This window comes from Alosa alosa, chromosome 12 (assembly GCF_017589495.1).
Source record: "Alosa alosa isolate M-15738 ecotype Scorff River chromosome 12, AALO_Geno_1.1, whole genome shotgun sequence".
In the NCBI taxonomy this organism is placed as follows: domain Eukaryota; kingdom Metazoa; phylum Chordata; class Actinopteri; order Clupeiformes; family Clupeidae; genus Alosa; species Alosa alosa.
The window spans coordinates 28,744,519-28,766,359 of record NC_063200.1 but is presented as its reverse complement, the minus strand read 5'-3'; the positions used below and the strand labels follow the sequence as shown (position 1 = coordinate 28,766,359).

The 21,841-nt window shown below is 43.5% G+C and overlaps 1 protein-coding gene across 1 annotated transcript; it reads left to right on the top strand.

Moving 5' to 3' along the window:
- Nucleotides 1-338: 338 nt before the first annotated feature.
- On the top strand, nt 339-21,240 carry pcsk1 (proprotein convertase subtilisin/kexin type 1). The gene is given in 15 exon segments (XM_048259134.1): nt 339-771; nt 2,185-2,289; nt 4,457-4,582; nt 9,585-9,731; nt 11,400-11,476; nt 14,293-14,381; nt 14,983-15,155; nt 15,303-15,515; nt 16,479-16,579; nt 16,829-17,062; nt 19,606-19,763; nt 19,883-20,016; nt 20,310-20,471; nt 20,754-20,873; nt 20,876-21,240. Coding segments are annotated over 15 exon segments (2,364 nt in total). The 5' UTR covers nt 339-585; the 3' UTR covers nt 21,215-21,240.
- The last annotated feature ends 601 nt before the right edge of the window (nt 21,241-21,841 follow it).

Sequence of the window (21,841 nt, the reverse complement as noted above, 5' to 3'; positions counted from 1 at the left end):
TTTGGGGTCAAGCCTCAGCAAAACCTCGTCTGCAAAGGACTCTAGAAGTTATTTTGCAGTGTATGAATCCATGCAGTGGCAATGGAGAATGTGAGATCCAAAGAGGCATGTTTATCATACATGAATTCCAGTGCTCTGCTGTCTTCGTCGGAATAAGAAGGAGATGGTTATTTTTAGATGCACCCCTATCCCCCTCCCACCCTCTGCTATCCTCTCTACCCGCCCTCCGCCCCCTCGGGACCCGTGTCAGCGTCCTACCCCAGGTAGATTCGAAATTGACGTCAGACCCCATCGTAGTTTGACGTGCGGACGTCCCCACCCCTTCCCACGATTCGCTCCTCCGTACATCTCAGAATTGTTTCATTACACGTAAACGCAGCTCAAGAATAGTTTCCTCACCTATATACTCATTTAGGCGTAGAATAACAGTGTTCGTGAGGAACAAAACACTAGACCACAAGATTGTAACGGATATTCTTACTATTTATTTTATCGTGTTTTAGTGTTCTCCACTGCTATTTTGCCTTTGTCCAGTCAGACACGCATAGAAATATATTGTTTCTCTATAGTAGCCAGACATCTGAGATGGAAGTGAGATGTTGCGCCTTGGTTATGCACAGTATTCTTGTAGCTCTTTGTATTGTCGTGTCCCGGGTGAACGCCTTAGCGGCGAACAGACAGTACCTGAACGAGTGGGCTGTGGAGATTCCCGGGGGTATCGATGCTGCCAGCGCAATCGCCAGAGAGCTCGACTACGAACTAATCAGACAGGTAGGCACGACCGAATCTCACGATCAAAATTCATTATGCTGCCGCTCCTGAACTAAGCTGGTGTCGATGATGAGTAGGCCTACGGCTTTCAACCTCTTTGCTTTATTCATGGGCTGATACACTTTGCATGTGTATCAGGAGAAGGAGAAGATCAGGAGCCCTGTTGCCTCTAGCCATGTTGCCAGGAAGTGTAGTTATCTTTTAATTGTTTTGTTTGTGGCATATTTTTGTGTCAAAAACACGAAGAAAGCTTTTCATTGATCTCTTAAAATGTTGGTTATTTTTATGAAAACAACGCAATATGACTTTTAAATACATTTTCCTTAATGAATGAGTCGACATAGCGCAGCGCTGACTCCTGATTCCCTATTTATTATCAGATAAAGATATTCTGCTTCTACATAACTAGTGAGAGCCTATTTTAATATGCAGCGTTTTCTCGAACATGTGTTTCACATGAGTTAGTTACTTGGTCATGTCTTTATTTGATATCTGTGAGTTGCACATGTTTTAAAATGGTCTGTAAGGAGTAGTTCCTGAAAGGCAACATTAACATGTCTGGGAATCAGCACAAGACTGACTATAAGATATTTAGTTGACATATATTGACGATTCTGCGCATAATGTGATGCCAAACAATTAGTAGCCTAACAGATGTTTCGGATGGGGGTATTCATGGGTCCCTTTCCACAGGTGTATAAAATCAAGCACTTATGAATGTAGACTGCATGATGCTTGAGTAATACACCTGTGGAAAGGAACTGATGAAATCCATGAATAGCCTATGACTGGAAACGTAGAGGGCCCGTTTGTTGACTAGCAGACTCTATGTAAACATAAATTAATTGCATCGGCGGAAGATTCCGGTCTGTGCACACAGTATTGCCATTGTTCACTTCCGATGTTGAACGTCACCAATGAGGACTAGACATTTCACCTCCTTTTCTGAGTTATAAATACATAGCAGAATGTATTTAAAACGAGATTACATGCGTTTGAAGTAGGCTAATACCTTCCTGTAATATTAAAATGCAAAATTTAGTTGCATTTCTTTGCCATTTTCTGAATCTGAAACCACATTGACTGCATACCACCTATAAGTAGTGATATCATGGAAAGTCGGCTCTAGAAATTCCTATATTCCTTTTTATATTAATTTATAGGGTTTCCAGTTTTCCTTCAGTACACCATAGCCATCTTTATCAACACATAGGCTATAGATGACATGATTATATTAACCATTAAATCACAGCTACAATATATTTTGTGCAATTCTGGCACCACCTATGGCTAAAGAGTACAAATCTATATTTTTCACTTGAAGAACCAGAGATATCTGTAGATTTTTAAATATGTTTGGAATAGGTTAGGCAAAAACAATACTCCAAGGAATTAATTTACTGTTCTCCACAGATTGGGGCACTGGAAAATCTATATTTGTTCAAACACCGGAGTCATCCTAGCAGGGCCAAAAGAAGTGCCGACCATGTAACAAAGAGGCTCGCCGAAGATGACCGGGTAAGAGATCTCCTGTTGTTCATCCTATCTCTATCTGTCTGTCACGTGTGTGTGTCCAAAACCCTGTTTCCAAAAAGGTTGGGATGCTGTGTGTAAATTATAAATATAAACAAAATGTGACATCATGTAAATGAAAAAGAACATGGACATCATATAAAATGTTGAAATTGACTAATTGGTACTATTCCATGAAAACTATAACGCTGAATTTGAATTGGATGCCGGCAACACATCTCAAAAAAGTTGCAACAGGGGCAACAAAAGGCTGGGAAAGTCTAATGTTAATGAGAACACAAGGAGGAACATTTCACAACTAATCAGATTAACGGGCACCATACATTGTGCATAAGAAGTGCATCGCAGAGAGGCAGAGTCAGAAGTATACAGATGTATTCATCACTCTGAGAAAAACTGTGTGGGCAAATAATGCAACAATTTGGGAATTTTCCACATCTGCAGTGTAGCACATAATATCAATAAAATATTCAGAGAATCCAGAGAAATCTTTGTACACAAGAGACAGGGCCAAAAACAATATTGGATGGCTGTGATCTTTGGGGCCTCAGGTGGCACTGCATTAAAAACATTACATTACATTTAGCACACACTTCTTGACCAAAGTGACTTACATATGTCAGCTATATTACAACGGATAACATTGTCCCCGGAGCAGCTTGGGGTTAAGTGCCTTGCTCAAGGGCACAACGGTGGAAGCCAGGAATTAAACCGACAACTTTCAGGCTACTGCACGCTAGCCCAGCTCCTTTACCACTACACTACCACCGCCCTATAAAAAACAGGCCTGTTTCTGTAACTAAAATTATATTTGCATGGACTCAGGAAAACAGTTTGATTATCCATCCACAAATGCTGGTTGACACTGTATCATGCAAAGAAGAAACCATATTTAAACAAGATCCAGAAATGCCGCTGTCTTGTCTGGGCCAGAGCTCCTGTATTTATCCTGTATTTTGAAATCATGAATTCCGCATCCTTCTGGCTAAAGAGTAGAAGGACTATCCATCTTGTTATTAGTGCTCAGTAGAAAGGCAGGGTGCATTAGTGTGTATGGAATGAGCAGCTTGCACACCTGGAAAGACACCATCACGGCAACATTTGCTGCCATCCAGTCATGGAAGGCCATGAATATTTCAGGAAAACAATGCCAAGCTGCATTCTGCACTCATTACAACAGTATGGCTCCATAGTAGAAAAGTCCAGGTGCTGAAAATACCTGCCTGGAGTCCAGACCTGTCACATTTGGTGCTTCATGGAATGAAAAACATGAAGACCACAGGCTGTTGAGCAGCTGAAATCTTATATCAGAATGGGAAAACATTTCATTATCAGAACTCCGGCAACTGGTCTCCTCAGTTCCCAAATGTTTAGAGGCTATTGTTAAATTAAGAGGTGATGCAACACAGCGGTAAACAGTGGAAAAGTAAATATTATATACATATATTTTATATATATTATATAGTTTACATGTTTTGCATCACAAAATGTGCATGTTTTGCAATCATAAATATCGTAACTCCCCCTATTTCCACCGGTCCCGTATTTCCACCGTCTTGCGTGTATGTGTCACTTAATATCCATTTCTATACAAACCAAGACAGCGGACTCCTATAGAAACGCAACCACGCACAACATAGGTGTATCTAAATTAGCTATGTACCAAAAATGACATTTTAACGTGACTCGAGGAGCTGTAAACAGTGTTGTAAGGCTGCGTGTACACAACCGCTTGGAGCTCCAGTGGAATTTTAATTTCACGACGAGAATTCTCGGTCTAACCGTCCATGTGCCGTTGAAACGGTGTAAATAGGCGACCCATCAGGCCAGCAGTATAACTCCGAGCGTGGTAAACAAAATCGGATATTTCAGGCAGTAAATGCTCCCGTTAAGAATCAAACCAGATTTTGTTCAAATCTACACAACTATGGCTACTGAAAAATGAAAGGTTCATTTAGTAAATGTTATTTTGAAGTGTTAAAAAACATCGTTGTTTTAGAATTTCTGAACAAAAGTGGTGATAATTGGGGGTGTTACGATACTGTTTTTAATTACACATCTCCAGCATGTTTGGAAATGGGGTTGCATTGCTACTGGTACTGTTTGATTAAGAATTTATCTGTGTGTGTGTGTGCGTGTGTGTGTGTGTCAGGTGACCTGGGCTGAGCAGCAGTATGAGAAACGGCGGTCCAAACGAGCGCCTCTGGGTGAGGAGTGTCCAAGCTGCTCGGCGGATAAGCTCTTCAGCGACCCCATGTGGAACCAGCAGTGGTACCTGGTGAGTCCTCAGCCGTGTGTGGGGGAGAGCCCAGTGAGTCCTCAGCCTGCTCTCCTTGTGTGTGGGGGAGAGCCCAGTGAGTCCTCAGCCGTGTGTGGGGGAGAGCCCAGTGAGTCCTCAGCCTGTTCTCCTTGTGTGTGGGGGGGAGCCCAGTGAGTCCTCAGCCGGCTCTCCTTGTGTGTGGGGCGGAGCCCAGTGAGTCCTCAGCCGGCTCTCCTTGTGTGTGGGGGAGAGCCCAGTGAGTCCTCAGCCTGCTCTCCTTGTGTGTGGGGGAGAGCCCAGTTTCTCCCTGCCCTGGTGAGTCCTCAGCCTGCTTTCCTTGTGTGTGGGGGAGAGCCCAGTTTCTCCCTGCCCTGGTGAGTCCTCAGCCTGCTCTCCTTGTGTGTGGGGGAGAGCCCAGTTTCTCCCTGCCCTGGTGAGTCCTCAGCCTGCTTTCCTTGTGTGTGGGGGAGAGCCCAGTTTCTCCCTGCCCTGGTGAGTCCTCAGCCTGCTCTCCTTGTGTGTGGGGGAGAGCCCAGTTTCTCCCTGCCCTTCTCTCGCTTGTTTGTTGACTGGTGGCATCTCGCTTGGGCAATCTTGGATTCAGAGATATCTGGTTCCTATGTTTGTCATTCTTCTTCATCTTCTTTCTTCTTCTTCTTCTTGTGTGTGTGTGTGTGTGTGTGTGTGTGTGTGTGTGTGTGTGGTTGAGTATTATGCAGATAGCAGAAGCTGTAATGTTTGCTAAAGGTTTTATTTCAGAGATCAGAAAGCTCAAAGGAACGTCTCTGTCCCAGATTTAGAATTTCCACTTGAGCAGTGACTAATTTATTTCACAGAATATTTACTATATATAATATGTGTGTTTTACGTATTATTCTATGGAATGAAGCTTATAAAGATTATATCACAGTAAACAGACAACAGACTAGTCTGTTGGGATCAACAGAGCTTTAAGACATGCTATGGTTCTGCATTACTCTGCATCAGTTTTTACAATTGTGGTCCTCACGAGTAACACTTAGGTTCATTGTGGCTTCAGGTTTCGTGTGTGTGTGTGTGTGTGTGTGAGATAGAGAGAGTCATGAAATTCGCTGCCACATACCCTAAACTACAGCAGCACGTCTACGGTCTGAGTCACCTGCGCTAGTCGAGCTTTATTTCATCCTGACTGATTTAGCCTCCCTAATGGAATTGCTCTTAAATGGCCACTTGCCACACTCATCAGCCGGCGCTCTTATGCCACTTAATCACCACGTTTGCTCTACCTGCTGTGCACAGGGTTTTTTGAGAGACGTTCGACGTCAGTGAGGCTTCTCTGAATCGTGCTGTTTATCTGGCCTCTCAGATTTGTCCAGTTTGGCCTGGTTTTCATTTTTTTTCTTCTGAAGTAAGAGTCGGAGAACCTGTGAGATTTGAAATATAAATAGAGACAGTAAGGATGCCAGTTGATTAAACCAATTTGGCCCCTTAGAAGTGCAGCAAGTGAATGATATAGCTGTGTTGTACAGGGGTGGACATAAAAGATAGCGAGTGTAGGAGTGTTAATAATGATATCAACTATACAGTAGAGCCTTGTAGGCTCAGTGGGGGGAAAAAAGCATTTAACAATTTGTCAAAACTAGACAGTAAATTGCATGCTTCAGAGGCCTTAAATATAGCCTTTTCAGATGATCGCGGCTGGCCCATTTACCACAACTGTGCTCTGAGCTATGTCTTAAAAGAAGACATATTTCAGAAATTTAGCTGTCAGCCACAAGAACATCAGTCACAAAACATGTGACTGTAAAGACGTTTAACTGAAAATTAGCTCTACTGGAATGAGCTCTACTGGAAAAAATACTGGGAAAAAACCATGAATCTGTATATTTTACCAGTTTTTCACTCACAGTCGGAAATACAAAATGTCCGATAGCTACCCAAGTCTGACAAAATAGGGATGACAGACAGTGTGTGGGAAGACATTGATCACCATTTAAATGTCTTGAAAAAATCCAGGAAAGTTGAATGTTAAACTAATGTTAAGTTACAATCACTAAATATAATCACTTTGAGAAATGTAATAATTTTGCTACATGTGAGACCAAATAAATGTGCTTAATGTATAAGAAGTAGGGCAGGCTGTAGTGCTAGTTTTCACCTGAAGTAGTGGGCTGTCCTCATTTGGCAGCGAACTCGCTATTTTACCACTCAACTGTATTAATCATGATTAATACAGTTGAGTGGTTCACAAGTTACTACATCACTGTATAAAAAATGTTCAATATACTTTTAAAATGTCTGCTGAATATGTGATAATGATGTTGTACACCAGCTTAGTTGACTTTTTCATGTGACCTTTAATAGAATGAAGAAATTGAAATACATTGACATTGCACAAAATTCCAGAATTTTATTATCCTTGAGAGGGACATGATAATTCACAGTTGTAACTCACAGTTTGACCCCTCACACAATGTCAACAGCTTAATATCTGTTTCTGTGTTTTTCTGAGTTTTCTTGTAAGGCCCTCACATGTAGAAAGCATATGTGCGAATCAGTAGATGAGTCATGCACCTCTAAAGAGCCAACAGAGAGGAGAGATTAATTGAATTCAACTGAATTTGCACAGACTTACACACACATGTATGTTTGCCCCAACACACCGAACACACGCTTTTCTGTGTGTTCGCACGCGTGTGTGTGTCTATGCACGTGAGTGTGTTTGTGTTTATAGAAACGTGTGTGAGTGTGATTATTTTGCCCCTCCCGATAGCTAATCTCTCCTTGAAATGGAGATTGCAGCGATGACTCATTCTTCAGTGTGTGTGTGAGGGGTGGGTGGGTGAGTGAAAGCAAGAGAAGTGATGCCCTCCATTTTCTCCATCTTTCCTTGTTGTCTGTCTCTCTCTACCCTCCCTCCTCCGGCTTTCTTCTCCTCTCCATCTCCAGCTGATTAGCTCATTAAAATGCTAATGATAAGTGGAAGGGAGTCTTTCTCCGCTCCACGGCACTTACATGAATACTGCATGACACTTACTAAACAAACCTGTGTGTGTGTGTGTGTTCACATTCCATTGTCATCTGTGGCAATTCATTGTTTGGTTGTTGCCTTGTACACTTAGTAGTGTGCATTCAGTTCTGGATGCCATGATTTATTGTTTTCATTAAATTCATCTTATTTCACCATAATGATGTCAATCTCCTCCATTTCAGTAGCTAAGTTGGGTTATTGCAGTCCACTTGTTTGTTTGTTTTATCCAAGAAGTGCTTTGTATTGATGAGTTTGGTCGCTGCCCTGCCTGGGAATCATTGGTACTTAGGCCAGAGCCTGTGATGGTGATGACTGAGATGGTGCTGTTAGTAGCCAAGCTCACATCACTTGTGGAGGTCACAGGCCGATGTGTAGGCTATAACAAAGTCCTTTTAGGCAAGTCCCTCCACTCGGTGGCCATATAGCAACGCTTTTTGGGCACTCATCGGGCATCCTACTCAGCAGAAATGCACGTGCGCAAGGCTTCACGACACCAATCTTGCTCCAGCGGCGAGTTCACAACACATGATTGGCAAGATGTCTTCACAACACACCATATGGTTGGCTCAATGTATTCACATCACACCACATGATTGGCTCAATGTATTCACATGTCGACGTTTTGCTGAGGGAGGGGTGGGATATGTGTAGACAACGGCGTTACAAACTAAACCCATGCATTTCTATGGAGGATTTTTTGAGTGCTGTGTCTCCTCATTAGAAAGTCTCTGGCTATAAAATTTAATTTGTAAGCAGGGTGTTTCTATATATGTAGTTTGGGAGTATAGCCTACATCAGGAGTCAAATAGGGTAAAATATCTTTAATTTAGTATTATGACAATTTTGTTTGTTGATTTCTTTTTTTTTTATTGTACAGAGGTTTTGTAAATTGCAACAAGACAACAAGAACCAATACTTTATTTTTAATAGTATAAGTGTGGTAACACATTAAGCCTCTAAATAGGCACACAAGGACAACATATTAAATTGCAAAATGCATGAGATTGCATTCATGATTGATGTGATTATTAGGTTATTTTATTCTTTTCTGGTATTATTTGATGTTTTATGTGGTTTTGGCTTTTTTTAAAGGTCCCCTAAGCGATGTTATGCGGTTTCTAAGCTAAAACATTTTTTGTCACATACAGCAAACATCACCTCACCATCCGCTAGCTGCCTGTGCCCTGAATACACATGGTCTCTGTGGACAGCCCAGGCTCCGAAAACGGCAACAAAAACAACTTGGTCCAACCTGGAACATAAGAAAATAACAAACTGTTCCAGCCAATCACCGACGAGATGCACGTTTAGGAGAGTTTTGATTGCATGGGAGGGAGGGGAAGGGAGTACCGAGCTAGCTCTCTGTTTTGTTTGAACGTCAACAGAAGTGACGTTACCCAACACCTTTAAGGGACCAGATATCCCTGCATCCAATGTTTTTTGTACATCAAAGAATTCAGTGCTCTTTCAGTGGTGAGTCATTCAGTGGTGAGTCAAGTGTGCATCCTGATGACTTCCATCACTAGGAGTGTGTACTCCAGTGTACTCCTGTGGTGTAATCTACTGGCAGCAGCGCTGGATTGGACAAGAGAGGTGTCCTACCCAGACAAAAGGCCTTTATTATTTCTTATGCCCCATTACCATCCTGACAATTAGAAAGGTCAAACAGGGAGATTGCATCCCCATGCACTCGACTGCATAGAGAAGCTCGACCTCGATAGTGTTTGCAGTGATCGGATTCTGAAAAAGCATCGGCCAGTGTTGACCCTCTTGTACAATAATCACACAGAAACTTGTTTGCTTTTTTGTCAAAATGCAGAGAGAAACAGTGTTGTTCAGTAGCTTATAGTGTCCTATTGATCTGATCTGGCTGGATGAGGTCATCTAATTCCTTTATCTCCTTCTCTCTGTTCCCTTTCTCTGCTTAGTTTTCGACAGCTTTCTCTTCACCTCTCTCTCTCCCCCCATCTCTCACACTCATTTTCTTCTTTTCTGTGTCTGTCTTTCCAGCAAGACACGCGTACCTCTCCTTCCCTGCCCAAGCTTGACCTGCACGTGATCCCTGTGTGGAAGAAGGGCATAACTGGGAAGGGCGTGGTCATCACTGTCTTGGACGACGGGCTGGAGTGGAATCACACCGACATCTACCCCAACTACGTAAGTCCACTGTCGCCAAGGCAACGCCCGCAGCAACCATGCTGCTGAACGTATGCCTGTTCCCATGGCAACTCCAGCCCAACCACAGACAATCACACATACACACTCTCTCTCACTCACTCACTCACTCACTCTCACACTCACACACACACACACACACACACACACACACAGACACAAATTAACCACATACTGAGCACAATCCTTCACGGCACTTTACGCAAGGCAGCCTAATGGAATATTAAAAACTTAAACCATTGAGAGCGATTCATCCAGTCAGTCTCATTGAGCATCAGTGCTCCAGTGCTATTTTTGAACTACACTCGTATGATATGTACTCTATGTCTGACTGTACTCGAGCTTTGTCATATTTTGTTGTGTAGGAGGACAGTTTAACTAGATGAGATTGAAGTGCTTTTACGCCAGCAAGGTTGCCCCAACATAATTCACGTACAAGCACTATAGACAGACCTTGGCAGGATAGCTCTGTTTGTAAAACACACTGCCGGGTATGTCAACACACACACATAAACAGACACACACACACACACACAGATGACATAAAGGAAGCAGTTATAGGATGTGCTGAGCACACACAGATGGAGCCTCTCTTGTTCACTGTGTAATTACCACTCTCAATTAGAGAGCCCTTCATTAACCCACACACAAACACACAGCACACTTGGACACATGCGCGCTCGCGTAGAGGCAAACACTACTCATTAATAGAAACTACTGTACATCTTTCCACATTTCCAACATGTATTGTCAGTTACTGAGTTTTAGATAGGTCTATGTTCAGATGTACAGAGCCCAGAAGGGTAAAGTGAGCATTGTAAGCATTATGGTTATGTTATTTGATTGACACATGGGAATATATGTATCTGTATATATATCTCTGGCTCCGCTGTGAACTCCATGTTTCCCACAAAGCAAATCAGACACGAATACCTGTTGTTTCACTGTATAGGCCATATTAAGCAGTTCATCTGTGTAAAAAAGAAAGGGAGAGAAAAAAAGAGAAAGAGAGATAGAGAGAGACCAAAGATGACAGATAATAAAGAGGGAAAATGTATGATAAAATACTGGACTTCTGCTCCAAATAGATCGCACTGATGGTATGACTCATCATTTATGCATTGACCTCAGGGCAATATAATCATGATGGACCGTGTCCATGAACAGGAAGTGACTGTTTTCACTCGACCGCTGCTGACGTCATAGCGATACTGACTCACCAGTATAAAAACCTTTTCCGTCACATCAGTTCCGCAGACGGCAACACACCACCTGAGACTAATGGACAAGCATTAGGTCTGATTTCTCACACGAGCAAATGGGATATTTTTCTCAGCCATCTCTATAATAGTTTAGGCTGGGATAGTTTGTTTTGTATGGTCCTATGCACAATCTGCTCATCCTGTTTCTCTTAACTGTATCTTAGCTAAGACAACTGCTTAGTATTTTGATGTACTATTCCATTCTGTAGACTGTCTCTTACAGTCTAGTTTCTGGTCCCTTAGCTCTGTTCCCTTTACACAATGCCAAGTCTTCTATTTGATGCTGTGTTTCTTCCATTTTCCTTCTGCATAATGCTAACATTGAGAAACATTTGATGCTAGCTTCATGCATCTCTTCCCTCTCTATCTTTCTCTACCTTTCCCATAGGACCCAGCAGCAAGCTATGACTTCAATGACAATGACCCTGACCCCTTCCCTCGCTACGACTCCACCAATGAAAATAAGTAAGTTGCTCATTCTATTTATGTAGTCATTGCCCATTAACAAACTAGGAACTAGGAGTAGGTGGATGGTTTTATAAATGGATGTTATCAGTTACTGTTTCATCAATTCCAGTCGTAATATGCCACTTAATGCAGTCAGTAACAACATTTTAGGCTTTTGATAAAACGACAGTTGAAAGTTTTGAAGATTTCCCCAAAAGCTTTTGACTGAGCGATTAAAAAAATTCATTTGAATTTGTTTGCTGTAGGTAGACTCTGGCATGACATCAGCATTTATATTAAGTCATCATCCTGCTTACACACTCTTACAGTGCCTATACAGTAAATCGTAGTCCACCAGCTGGAGCCATATGGGCTGTGCGTGTAGCATTCAGTATTTCAGATAATATCAGGAGCTCTGCAGAAGGATGTTAGGCGGCTGTGTTTGTGAAGGTCAGGGCATCGACATGTTGTTACATTTGTGTACACATGTTCAGTAGTGTCATCATGCCATGACATTTCTAATGTATTTATGAATGAACCGAATGATGTATGTGCACATAGATGATTATGAAAGGTCCTAATGAAATACATATTTCAAGTGTCATGGCTATGATGTGTTAGATTGTATAAAGATACTGTGCATTTCACAGTTATACAGTGATATTTATCAGATGGTATTACCAGTGACCTATCAACACATGTGTCCCTGCGGAACTGTGTGCCCTGTTTTGGTAGCGTTGGGAGATTCTGTCTCTGTCTGGGCTTACGTCACTGGTGATGCAGGAGAGAAGATGCCATTTATAGATACAGACTCCTTTCTGAAACTCCTCAAAGACACAGGATCAGCACTAGACTCTTCAGTATGCCTCCTTGCAGCTGCTGCTTGTCCTGCATTGATTTCGTAATTTCCCAACTATTAGCCGCGGCTTACACATTGATTTTGCAAAAATTCTTTGAGGTTAATACATGGGGGCAGTTAATATGGTATTAATATGTTTTTTTTTTTTTTACTTGCATAAAACACTGTCCTGTGGCTTATACACAATGAAGCTAATACACAGGAAATTACTGTATGTGTTGGAATTGATAGAAATGGACAGACTTTAAAACGATTGAGACAGCATAAGGGAGATGGGGATTTGAAGGATATGTCATGTGACAAAAAAAATGTGTGATATGGAGGCAGAATTAGAGGGGGGGAAGACATGACCACGGTAGAAGGTCTGCTTTCCATGCACATGGCTGTGTAATCCATTTCCGTCCCACTGCTTGCTCCTGCTGATTGTGTAACAAGCTCAAAATTGAACTCAACAGCCCAAACTAGTATCCTAAACTCCGAGGCAGACACATTACTCCCCATCTCAAAGTGGGTCCATCTGTAGTCAGTGTCTAAATTCTTGTCAACAAACAGCATTATGTAATATCTCTTCCCATTATGGTGAAATAATCCTTCTTTTCCTCCTTTTGCCAGTCTAACTCAATTATAAAATGTCTACGATATAAGGAAATTGAGCGGTGCTAGTAGAGAGGGGAAAAAGAAAACAAGATGTGGACCATCACAGCAGAGTCAACATGAAGAATAGAAAATACACACATTCTCTATATGAACATATTATTTAAATGTTGTCAGTGAAGTAGCATAGACTAGAATATGAGAGAGACAGCAGTGTATCCACAAAGGCAAAACATCAGGAGGAAAGACTGTGGAAATGCCGTAAACAAAACAGTGGAATAACAAGGCATACAGTACAGTCAGACACAGACCAATAGAGACAGTCGTCAGACAGGACAGTGGAGCGTCAGGAGAGGTTGTGAAGGTGGAGAGCCAGTGCGTCAGGAGGACACGTGGAGCACACACACTGCGCAATGCAACAATTATTTCAGAGCCACAGCGGCGAGGAAAAACACTCATTAATTTCTCTCTCTCTTGCTCTATCTTTCTCTCTCTCTCTGTCTCTCTCGCTCTCTCTCTCTCTCTCTCTCTCTCTCTCTCTCTCTCTCTCTCTCTCTGTCTGTTGTGTTTCTTTCTCTCTCAGACAAAGCCTTTCATTGGATGACTCACTCCCTGCCAGCTGTGCTGGCTGTGGTTTCACACACACACACACACACACACACACCCTTCTTCATCTCTGCCTTTGTGTTGGTCCACTCGTTAGTTATCAGAGCTGGGTACGAAATGTGTGTAATAGCCTGTGCCATACAGACTCATTTATATTTCAGTGGAGACTGGGGAGGGAGATCAGTCTATGAAGGCCTGTCATTACTGCAGCTTTTAACAACAGACACCCTCACAAGCACACAATGTTATCAAACAAGACAGTCAAGTGGTTCACTGTGTGTGTGTGTGTGTGTGTGTTGGGGGTTGTATCAGCTTTTTATATTTAGCTGTATTGTTACTAATTATTTAGACTCATGGTTTATATTTGAGCCATCAAAATAGATTAAAGATTCATGATTATCAGTATTGTTAATGTGATGATTTGCTTCTTCATGCTTTATCATACATTTGGTGAGCTGGAAAGGGTGAGACTGAGAGTGTGCATAAAAAGGAAACGTATTACGTCTGTTCTCAGTCCTGTGGTTTTAGTCAGGGCTTTTTATCAGGATCATGTGTAGAGCACATCAGATGAGTTATGCTGGCTCTTTAAGTGCTCTCTTTCTGTCTATATTATCTGTTTGTAAATATCCTTATCTGCTGTATACTCAGTGAACTCATTTGTTTATGATCTCTCTCTCTCCCTCTCTCTGTCCTTGTCTGTCTCTCTCTCTCTCTCTCTCTCTCTCTCTCTCTCTCTCTCTCTCTCTCTCTCTCTCTCTCTCTCTCTCTCTCCAAGGCATGGTACTAGATGTGCTGGTGAAATTGCCATGCAGGCTGACAACAACAAATGTGGAGTCGGGATAGCATACAATTCCAAGGTTGGAGGTAAGCAGACGCATTACAGTGTGTGTGTATGTGCTGCATACCACGAGTGAATGAATTTGTGTGTCTGTGTGTGAGAGAGAGGGAGAGTTAGAGAGAGAGTTTGAAGGGTTAATCGTGGAATAATTGAGGGTAATGGTGGAAACATTAACCTTTAATTGAATTCTGAGAACTGAGAAAGGTAAAACTGTTGTTCCTACTCTTATCAGATTGAGGTTCATTTTTATGTATGAGAGTGAGAGTGGTACGAGAGGGAGGGTTGCCTGACTTTTAGCTGCAGGTAATTACATAATTCCCCAAATCTTTTACACCATCTCCTCCATGCTTCGGTCTGTTTTGAACACATCTAACACAATTTACATAATTGAATCATCAACATTAACATCTGTCATTAAGCAGAGCCTCTGGTTCAGAGTGATTCAGAATGTAGCATTTCAAACAATATTCCTCTTTATGTAACATGACAAAATGTGTAATATCCCATAAATGGCTTACAAATCACATTTAGCTTTTTGGTACATCATTATAAAGATGCAGCAGATCACTTAGCTACAGTACTTGCATTAACCATTGTTGTGTTTCCCGTCTCTCTCTCTCCCTGTAGGGATCCGGATGCTGGACGGCATCGTGACCGACGCCATCGAGGCCAGTTCCATCGGCTTCAACCCCAACCATGTGGACATCTACAGCGCCAGCTGGGGCCCCAATGATGACGGCAAGACTGTTGAGGGGCCCGGTCGGCTGGCCCAGAAAGCCTTTGAGTACGGCATCCAGAAGGTACGGGCGGAATGACCTGGAGAATTAACGTCTCACACACACATAGGGTTGATTAACCAAATGAAATCCATTAATATGCATATATTCATCTGTGTTTCATGAATGTGTGTGTTTGTGTGTGTGTGTGTGTCTGTGTGTCTATTTCAGGGCCGAAATGGGAAGGGCTCTATCTTTGTGTGGGCCTCTGGTAATGGCGGTCGCCAGGGCGATAACTGTGACTGCGACGGCTACACTGACAGCATCTTCACCATCTCCATCAGCAGTGCCTCCCAGCAAGGCCTGTCGCCGTGGTACGCCGAGAAGTGCTCCTCCACCCTGGCCACCGCGTACAGCAGCGGAGACTACACTGACCAGAGGATCGTGAGTCCAGCTGTCCTTCTTCAGCCATCCCTCTCATCGTGCTCATTCATATGCTTTGGCTGTTTTTCTGTCCCCATCACTTATTCTCTCTCTCTCTCTCTCTCTCTCTCTCTCTCTCTGGCTCTTTCTCTCTCTCTCTCGCTCTCTCTCTCTTTACTCCATTCCATCTCCCTCCATTTCTCACATACAGCCTCCCATTGGCTACTCTCCCAAGACTACTCTACCACGCATTCTTTGATTGCTTTTATTGATTTCCTCAAAAAGCCTCTGTCTCTCTCTGCTGTTTCACTCACTCTTCCGTTCCTTTCCCTCCTCTCTCGTTCACCACCAGTCTTTGACAGCTCCATAAGCTCTGTCCGTCCATCTTCCTTTCTCTTAACCCCCCTTCTGTTTGTCTGGGTGAAGTGAGAGACAGTCCCGTAGACTCACTCTTCAATTGCCCCCTGCTTGTCTTACTGTCACCGCACTCGGTAAGAACAACGGGGCTAAAATAAGCAACAGGCCCGACTCGGCAGCTTGGAGTCGTGTTTGACGGGTGTTGACTAGACGATGCCATCGATCCCTGGCATTTGTGTGGATGTGACTCACTCCTGTCTGTCCATCATCTCTGCCCTTTCCCTGTCATCGGTTCGGCCCACTTTGACTCATATTTAATTGTATTGGCTGTTTCACGACTTGTACTGCATATTATGTCAGTATATCATTATAATCAAATACATATTGTACATGAATATTAATTTGTGTCATGTTAGTGCTCGTATTTCACATGTTTATATACTGACTTAAGATGTGTGTATCATTTTTTTTAAATTTATTATCTATATGGAATCCGTTTGTTTTAGTCTCTTGCACACAAGATACACATAGGACATACAGTAGCACATGTTGCGGCCATGTTGCTGAGTCATATGTGGTGGTGTTGGTCTGTGCTGATTAATCTCTCTCTTGGCTGTTTCTCTGCAGACGAGTGCTGATCTGCATAACGAGTGTACGGAGACACACACGGGCACATCTGCCTCTGCCCCGCTGGCTGCTGGGATATTTGCCCTGGCGCTCGAACAGAAGTACGTCTATGTTCGTCCATCTGCAGTGTTCCTCCACACCTAACCATCCATTTTGTCCCAATTCTAATAGCCAACAGACTTAACCAACTATGTAGTCGTTACCTTTACTGCTCTATTAGTCATAGTCTCTAGTCACACCCAAAAGCCATTGTTATAGTTATTATATAGGACTTACTACAGTCATCGTTATTTAATGTGTATATAAAGTTATAGGGATAAGTAAAGACCTTCAACTTCTTCACACCACAGTCCGGATCTCACCTGGAGAGACCTGCAGCACATCGTGGTGTGGACATCAGAGTTCGACCCACTGGCCAATAACCCAGGCTGGAAGAGGAACGGAGCAGGCCTCATGGTCAACAGTAGGTTCGGGTTCGGCCTCCTGAACGCCAAAGCCCTGGTGGACCTGGCTGACCCGGCCACTTGGAAGCACGTGCCGGAGAAGAAGCAGTGCATCGTCAGGGATGAGACCTTCCAGCCCAGGTGTGTGTGAGAGAGAAAGAAAGAGAAAGAGATAGCATCCATATGAATGAATTAATGAGTGAATGAGTGAGGGTGTGTGGATTATTGGATTAGTGCTTTATTTTTTTAGTAATTTTGGCTCATACATCTGACCTAGATGGAAAACCTGCACAAGTTGTCCCATGCCCTGTATTCTGCAGCCATGTACAGCATCGTCACATTTAGGGGCTGCAGGTTTGATTGGGAGATTGGAAGTAGCAGTTCTTTCTTCCCTCTGGCAGAAGAAAGGTGTTGTTCAATAATGATTTGCCATTCAGTTATTTATTTGGATATGTCCATGTGCATCGATAGTTTATTGAAGTTTAAATGCGTCTGCAATAGTATTTTTAGAATATTTTGAAACATTTTCCAGTAATGCAGTCAGAGTGCAGTGAAATTCCAAGAAACCCATCCAAGAGTGTAATTTCATTAAGTGAAGACCACCATTACACACTAATGCAGGAAATGCAGACATTCATGTAAATAGAATTTGTACAGAATGCAGGCTTACAGCCAGACCAGGCACACCAGAGCTACACGCATAACAGTAAATATGTACCAAACATAAAAACACACACACACACACACACACACACACACACACAAGATAAACTCTTCAACTCCTTTTTGCCATCTGCTGCTATGCATGTTAATGCAGTATCATTCATACTAGCAAATGATCTACACGGATTTGCTGTGCGTGTGTGTGTGTGTGCGTGTGTGTTGTGTGCCCATCCTAAGTCTCTGTTTTCTTTGTCGGTGATGAGAGAGAGAAGAGATGAGATTTGGGTCCATGTATTGATGTAAGATCACCTCCCGCTGTGCACAGCAGCCGATGAGCTGGTGCTGTGGATGTTAAAACCCCTCTGATGCACCACGAGGTCATGAACCCGACAGATCTGCCTTTTATTTAAAGCTGCATGTTACAACAGGCTTTTCTCAGAAACACATTGGGTGATATTGTCATTTTGGGTTTGCAGTGCTTTTGAGACATGCTATAATTTCTTTCTGAGTTGACTCAGGAGTCGACCAACAGTTATGAGTGTGAACCAGTCAACTAGTCTCCAATGGTTTGAGACCAGCTAGAACTTTGTCACGTCTTCAGATTTAAGATTGGTCATCATTTCAACTTGCACATATCTACAGTTGCAGCAAAACATTGTCTGTGTCCATATGCTTTACAACAGGATAAACCATACAGATCAGGCTGCTCGTTTAACTTTATATTTATATTCACCTACACTTTTTCAGTGTGATGGTGAGCGTGAACACATGAAGTGATTTCTGCTATTTGTGAATGTCTTTTTTTGGTGATTCAGTGGTATGACTAACTGAATGAATGAGTGCACTTGAGCAGATGGGTGTTCTCCCCTGTGGGATTAAATAATCCGGTGGTCTGCTTCAGGAAAATCTGCTAAAGCAGGAAGCGCATCATAAACCCATTCTCTAGAAAGCCACCACAGATGTAAGCATTAGGAATCTCCTCAGTCAGAGTGGACACAGAGATCAGAAGCCATTTTACCATATCCATTTATCGGTATCGTTCAGTTTTTTAAAATTAACTTCCTAAACTTCGGATACTAAACAATACTAAAATCAACAACAATGTAACACTAGCAAGGTTGCAATAAGCCACACATTGTTGGTAATGATGTAACCCAATTCACAAAATGAAAATGAAATGATTTTAATCTGAGAGCATGAGAGCCCACTGCAGAGCGGAAACATCCCGTTTTTTTTTCACTAGACTAATACCAGACTAATCAGTGCTGGCCCACTAATCTCCCATTGTCATTGTCATTGTCATTTGTGATGAGATGCCAGCGTCAGTGCCACCACGAGGGCAAGCATCAACTGGCTCAGGCGTGGTCGGTCGGTCGGTCGGTCGGTCACCATCACATGTTAGGGCCGTGTTCGGTTGTGGGTAGTAGATGCTGCGTTTCTTTTTTTTTTTAATCCACCAGGATTATTAATCCAGCACTCGGAGGTTCGGAAGTGTACGCTCCATTCATGTCTGTGGGATTAACTCCTAAACAGCTCAGGCGGCAGCCAGGGTGAGGCAGGGAAGGCATGAGGGCAGCCCCCTCGTCAGCACATGAGCCTGTGGCATCCTCGGCAACAGTGTTCCTGTTCGGTCAGCCGTGAATGAGTGGACATCCTGTTCAGTCACCTGTGAATGAGTGGACAGACTAGATCAGGGATCATTTACATAGAGTGATGAGAGGGAAGTAAGTAACGTTGTCCATGCATGATGAATGGGTCACCACAACAATATGACACAGGATAAAAGTCTCATCCAAAAACACTGACTTCAGCCTACATTGTCTTATATGTGTTGTTATTGTTTGTTATAGACACTTTTTTTTCACTGTGTAGTTTGTACTTTCCATTGCCAATGCATGTTGACATACCGGAGAACAGGATCTCATGACTTGGTTGTCCATAAGAATTTGCATCATTAAAAACACATATTCTTCCTGTGCGTGTGTGCGCGCGTGTGTGTGTGTCCGTGTGCATGTGTTCAGACCCCTGAAGGCAGCTGGAGAGATCACCATAGAGATCCCTTCCAAGGGCTGTGCTGGTCAGGAGAACGCTGTGACCTCACTAGAGCATGTGCAGCTGGAGGCCAGCATAGAGTACACCAGGAGAGGAGACCTGCACATCACACTCACCTCCCCATCAGGTACACACACACACACACACACACACACACACCAGGGGACACTTCTGCAGTACACTCATATCCCCCTCAGGCACACACACACACACACACACACTAACAGAGGTTTTTCATATGTGCAGGCACCACCACAGTGCTGTTGGCGGAGCGGGAGAGAGACGTGTCCACTAATGGCTTCCGAAACTGGGACTTCATGTCTGTTCACACCTGGGGAGAAGACCCCGCAGGCACCTGGACCCTCAAGATCACCGACACCGTGAGTCTCCTCTCCCACCCTTCTCTGACTCCTGAATATTTGATGATCTGCCATTGTGTTTCTCTCTGTCTGTGTACATCACTCTGCCCTACACCACACTCAATCCATTAATCTCACAGACCGCCAGTTCTTTTCACTGACATGATACAGCAATAAGCCTTACTCTCTCTCTTTCTTTCTCTTTCTTTCTTTCTTTCTTTCTTTCTTTCTTTCTTTCTTTTTCTCTCTCTCTCTCTCTCTCTCTCTCTCTCTCTCTCTCTCTCTCTCTCTCTCTCTCTCTCTCTCTCTCTCAGTCTGGTCGTATGGAGAATGAGGGGCAGATAGTGAGCTGGAAGTTAATCCTCCACGGAACCTCTGAGCGTCCAGATCACATGAAGAAGCAGAGGGTATACACGCCTTACAACGCCGTCCAGAATGACCGCCGTGGTGTGGAGCACATGGAGGCCATGATGCAGGTGTGTGTGTGTGTGTGCGCGCGTTTTCAGAAGTGAGCACACAATGTACATGAAGGCAATAACAAAATTATCCAAACAAAACATTACTATGTAACAACATATTAATAAAGAAAATGTATTTATTATTATTATTATTATTATTATTATTATTATTTGTTTATTATTATATAAATGGCTAATTATTACATTATAAACGTATAAGTAAGATTACAAATATACAATAAAAAGTACATGCTGTTGAGCTGTTGAATTAAGTGCCAAGTACTTTTCTCTATCTTTTAGGAAACCCATACACTGAAGCCAGTCCAGAAGGTGCCCCCTGCCCCCGAGTCACCTTCCTCCCCCACCCCTGACGAGAAGTCACCTCCCCCTCCTCCTCCTCCTCCTCCTCCTCCTCCTCCTCCTCCTTAGCTCTCCTGCGCCTCCTGCAGTCTGCCTTCAACCGGCAGAGCCCCGCGCTCCCGCCCCAGCCCCCCGCCTCCGCCGCCCGCGCCCAACAGAGGGAGGAAGCGAGGGAGCGCGAGATGGAGAGGGAGAAGGAGAGAGAGAGGGAGCAAGAGAGGGAGCGGATCCCTGAGCAGAAGTTCTACCAGGCGCTGGAGCGACTCAAGCAGCAGCGGGAGCCGGAGGAGAGTCTGTACCGCGACTACAGCGAGCGCTTCTACGGCAACCAGCCCTACCGGCACCGCGACGACCGTCTCATCCAGGCCCTGTACGACATGCTGACAGACAACTCACAGTGAGGAGGAGGAGGAGAGGGAGAAACGAGGGGAAGGGTGGGGGGTGGGAGGGATGGGTAGTGGTAGCTTGATATGAAGAATTCACAAACGAAGGATGGAGGGGAATGGGTTCTAGGGCAAGTGTGAAAGAGTAAGAGAACGAGGGATGGCAGGAGTGAGGGGGGAGATGGAGAGGAAGGTGAGGTGAGAAGCACTGGGGGAGTCAAGTGTATGCTGGAGGGAGAGGAGGAGAGGAAGAGGAGAGGAGGTGTGGGTAAGGAGAATGACTCAGGGAATGGGGGGAGGAGAGAGGATGAGGAGTACGATGGAGGGATGAGAAAGGGATGACAAGAGGAAATGTTACCATCGGGAAGATAAGAGTAAGTGATAATAGGAGGACGAGGAAGTAGGCCTGGGCAATAAACCAGAATTAATCACTGGACCATTTGGACACACTGACAGCCTATTTTAGGCTAGGGTGTTTTTTTTAATGTTTGGTATTGCATAAGGGTATATCCTCTTAAGATTTAATAGCCTTTGCTGAGGAACGGACACTTGATTTTTGGCACTGTATTTGAATTAAGCACTGGCCACTAGAGGTCAGTAAAATGATGTCTCTTGGCACAGGATGGTTTCATCTGCAAAACAAAA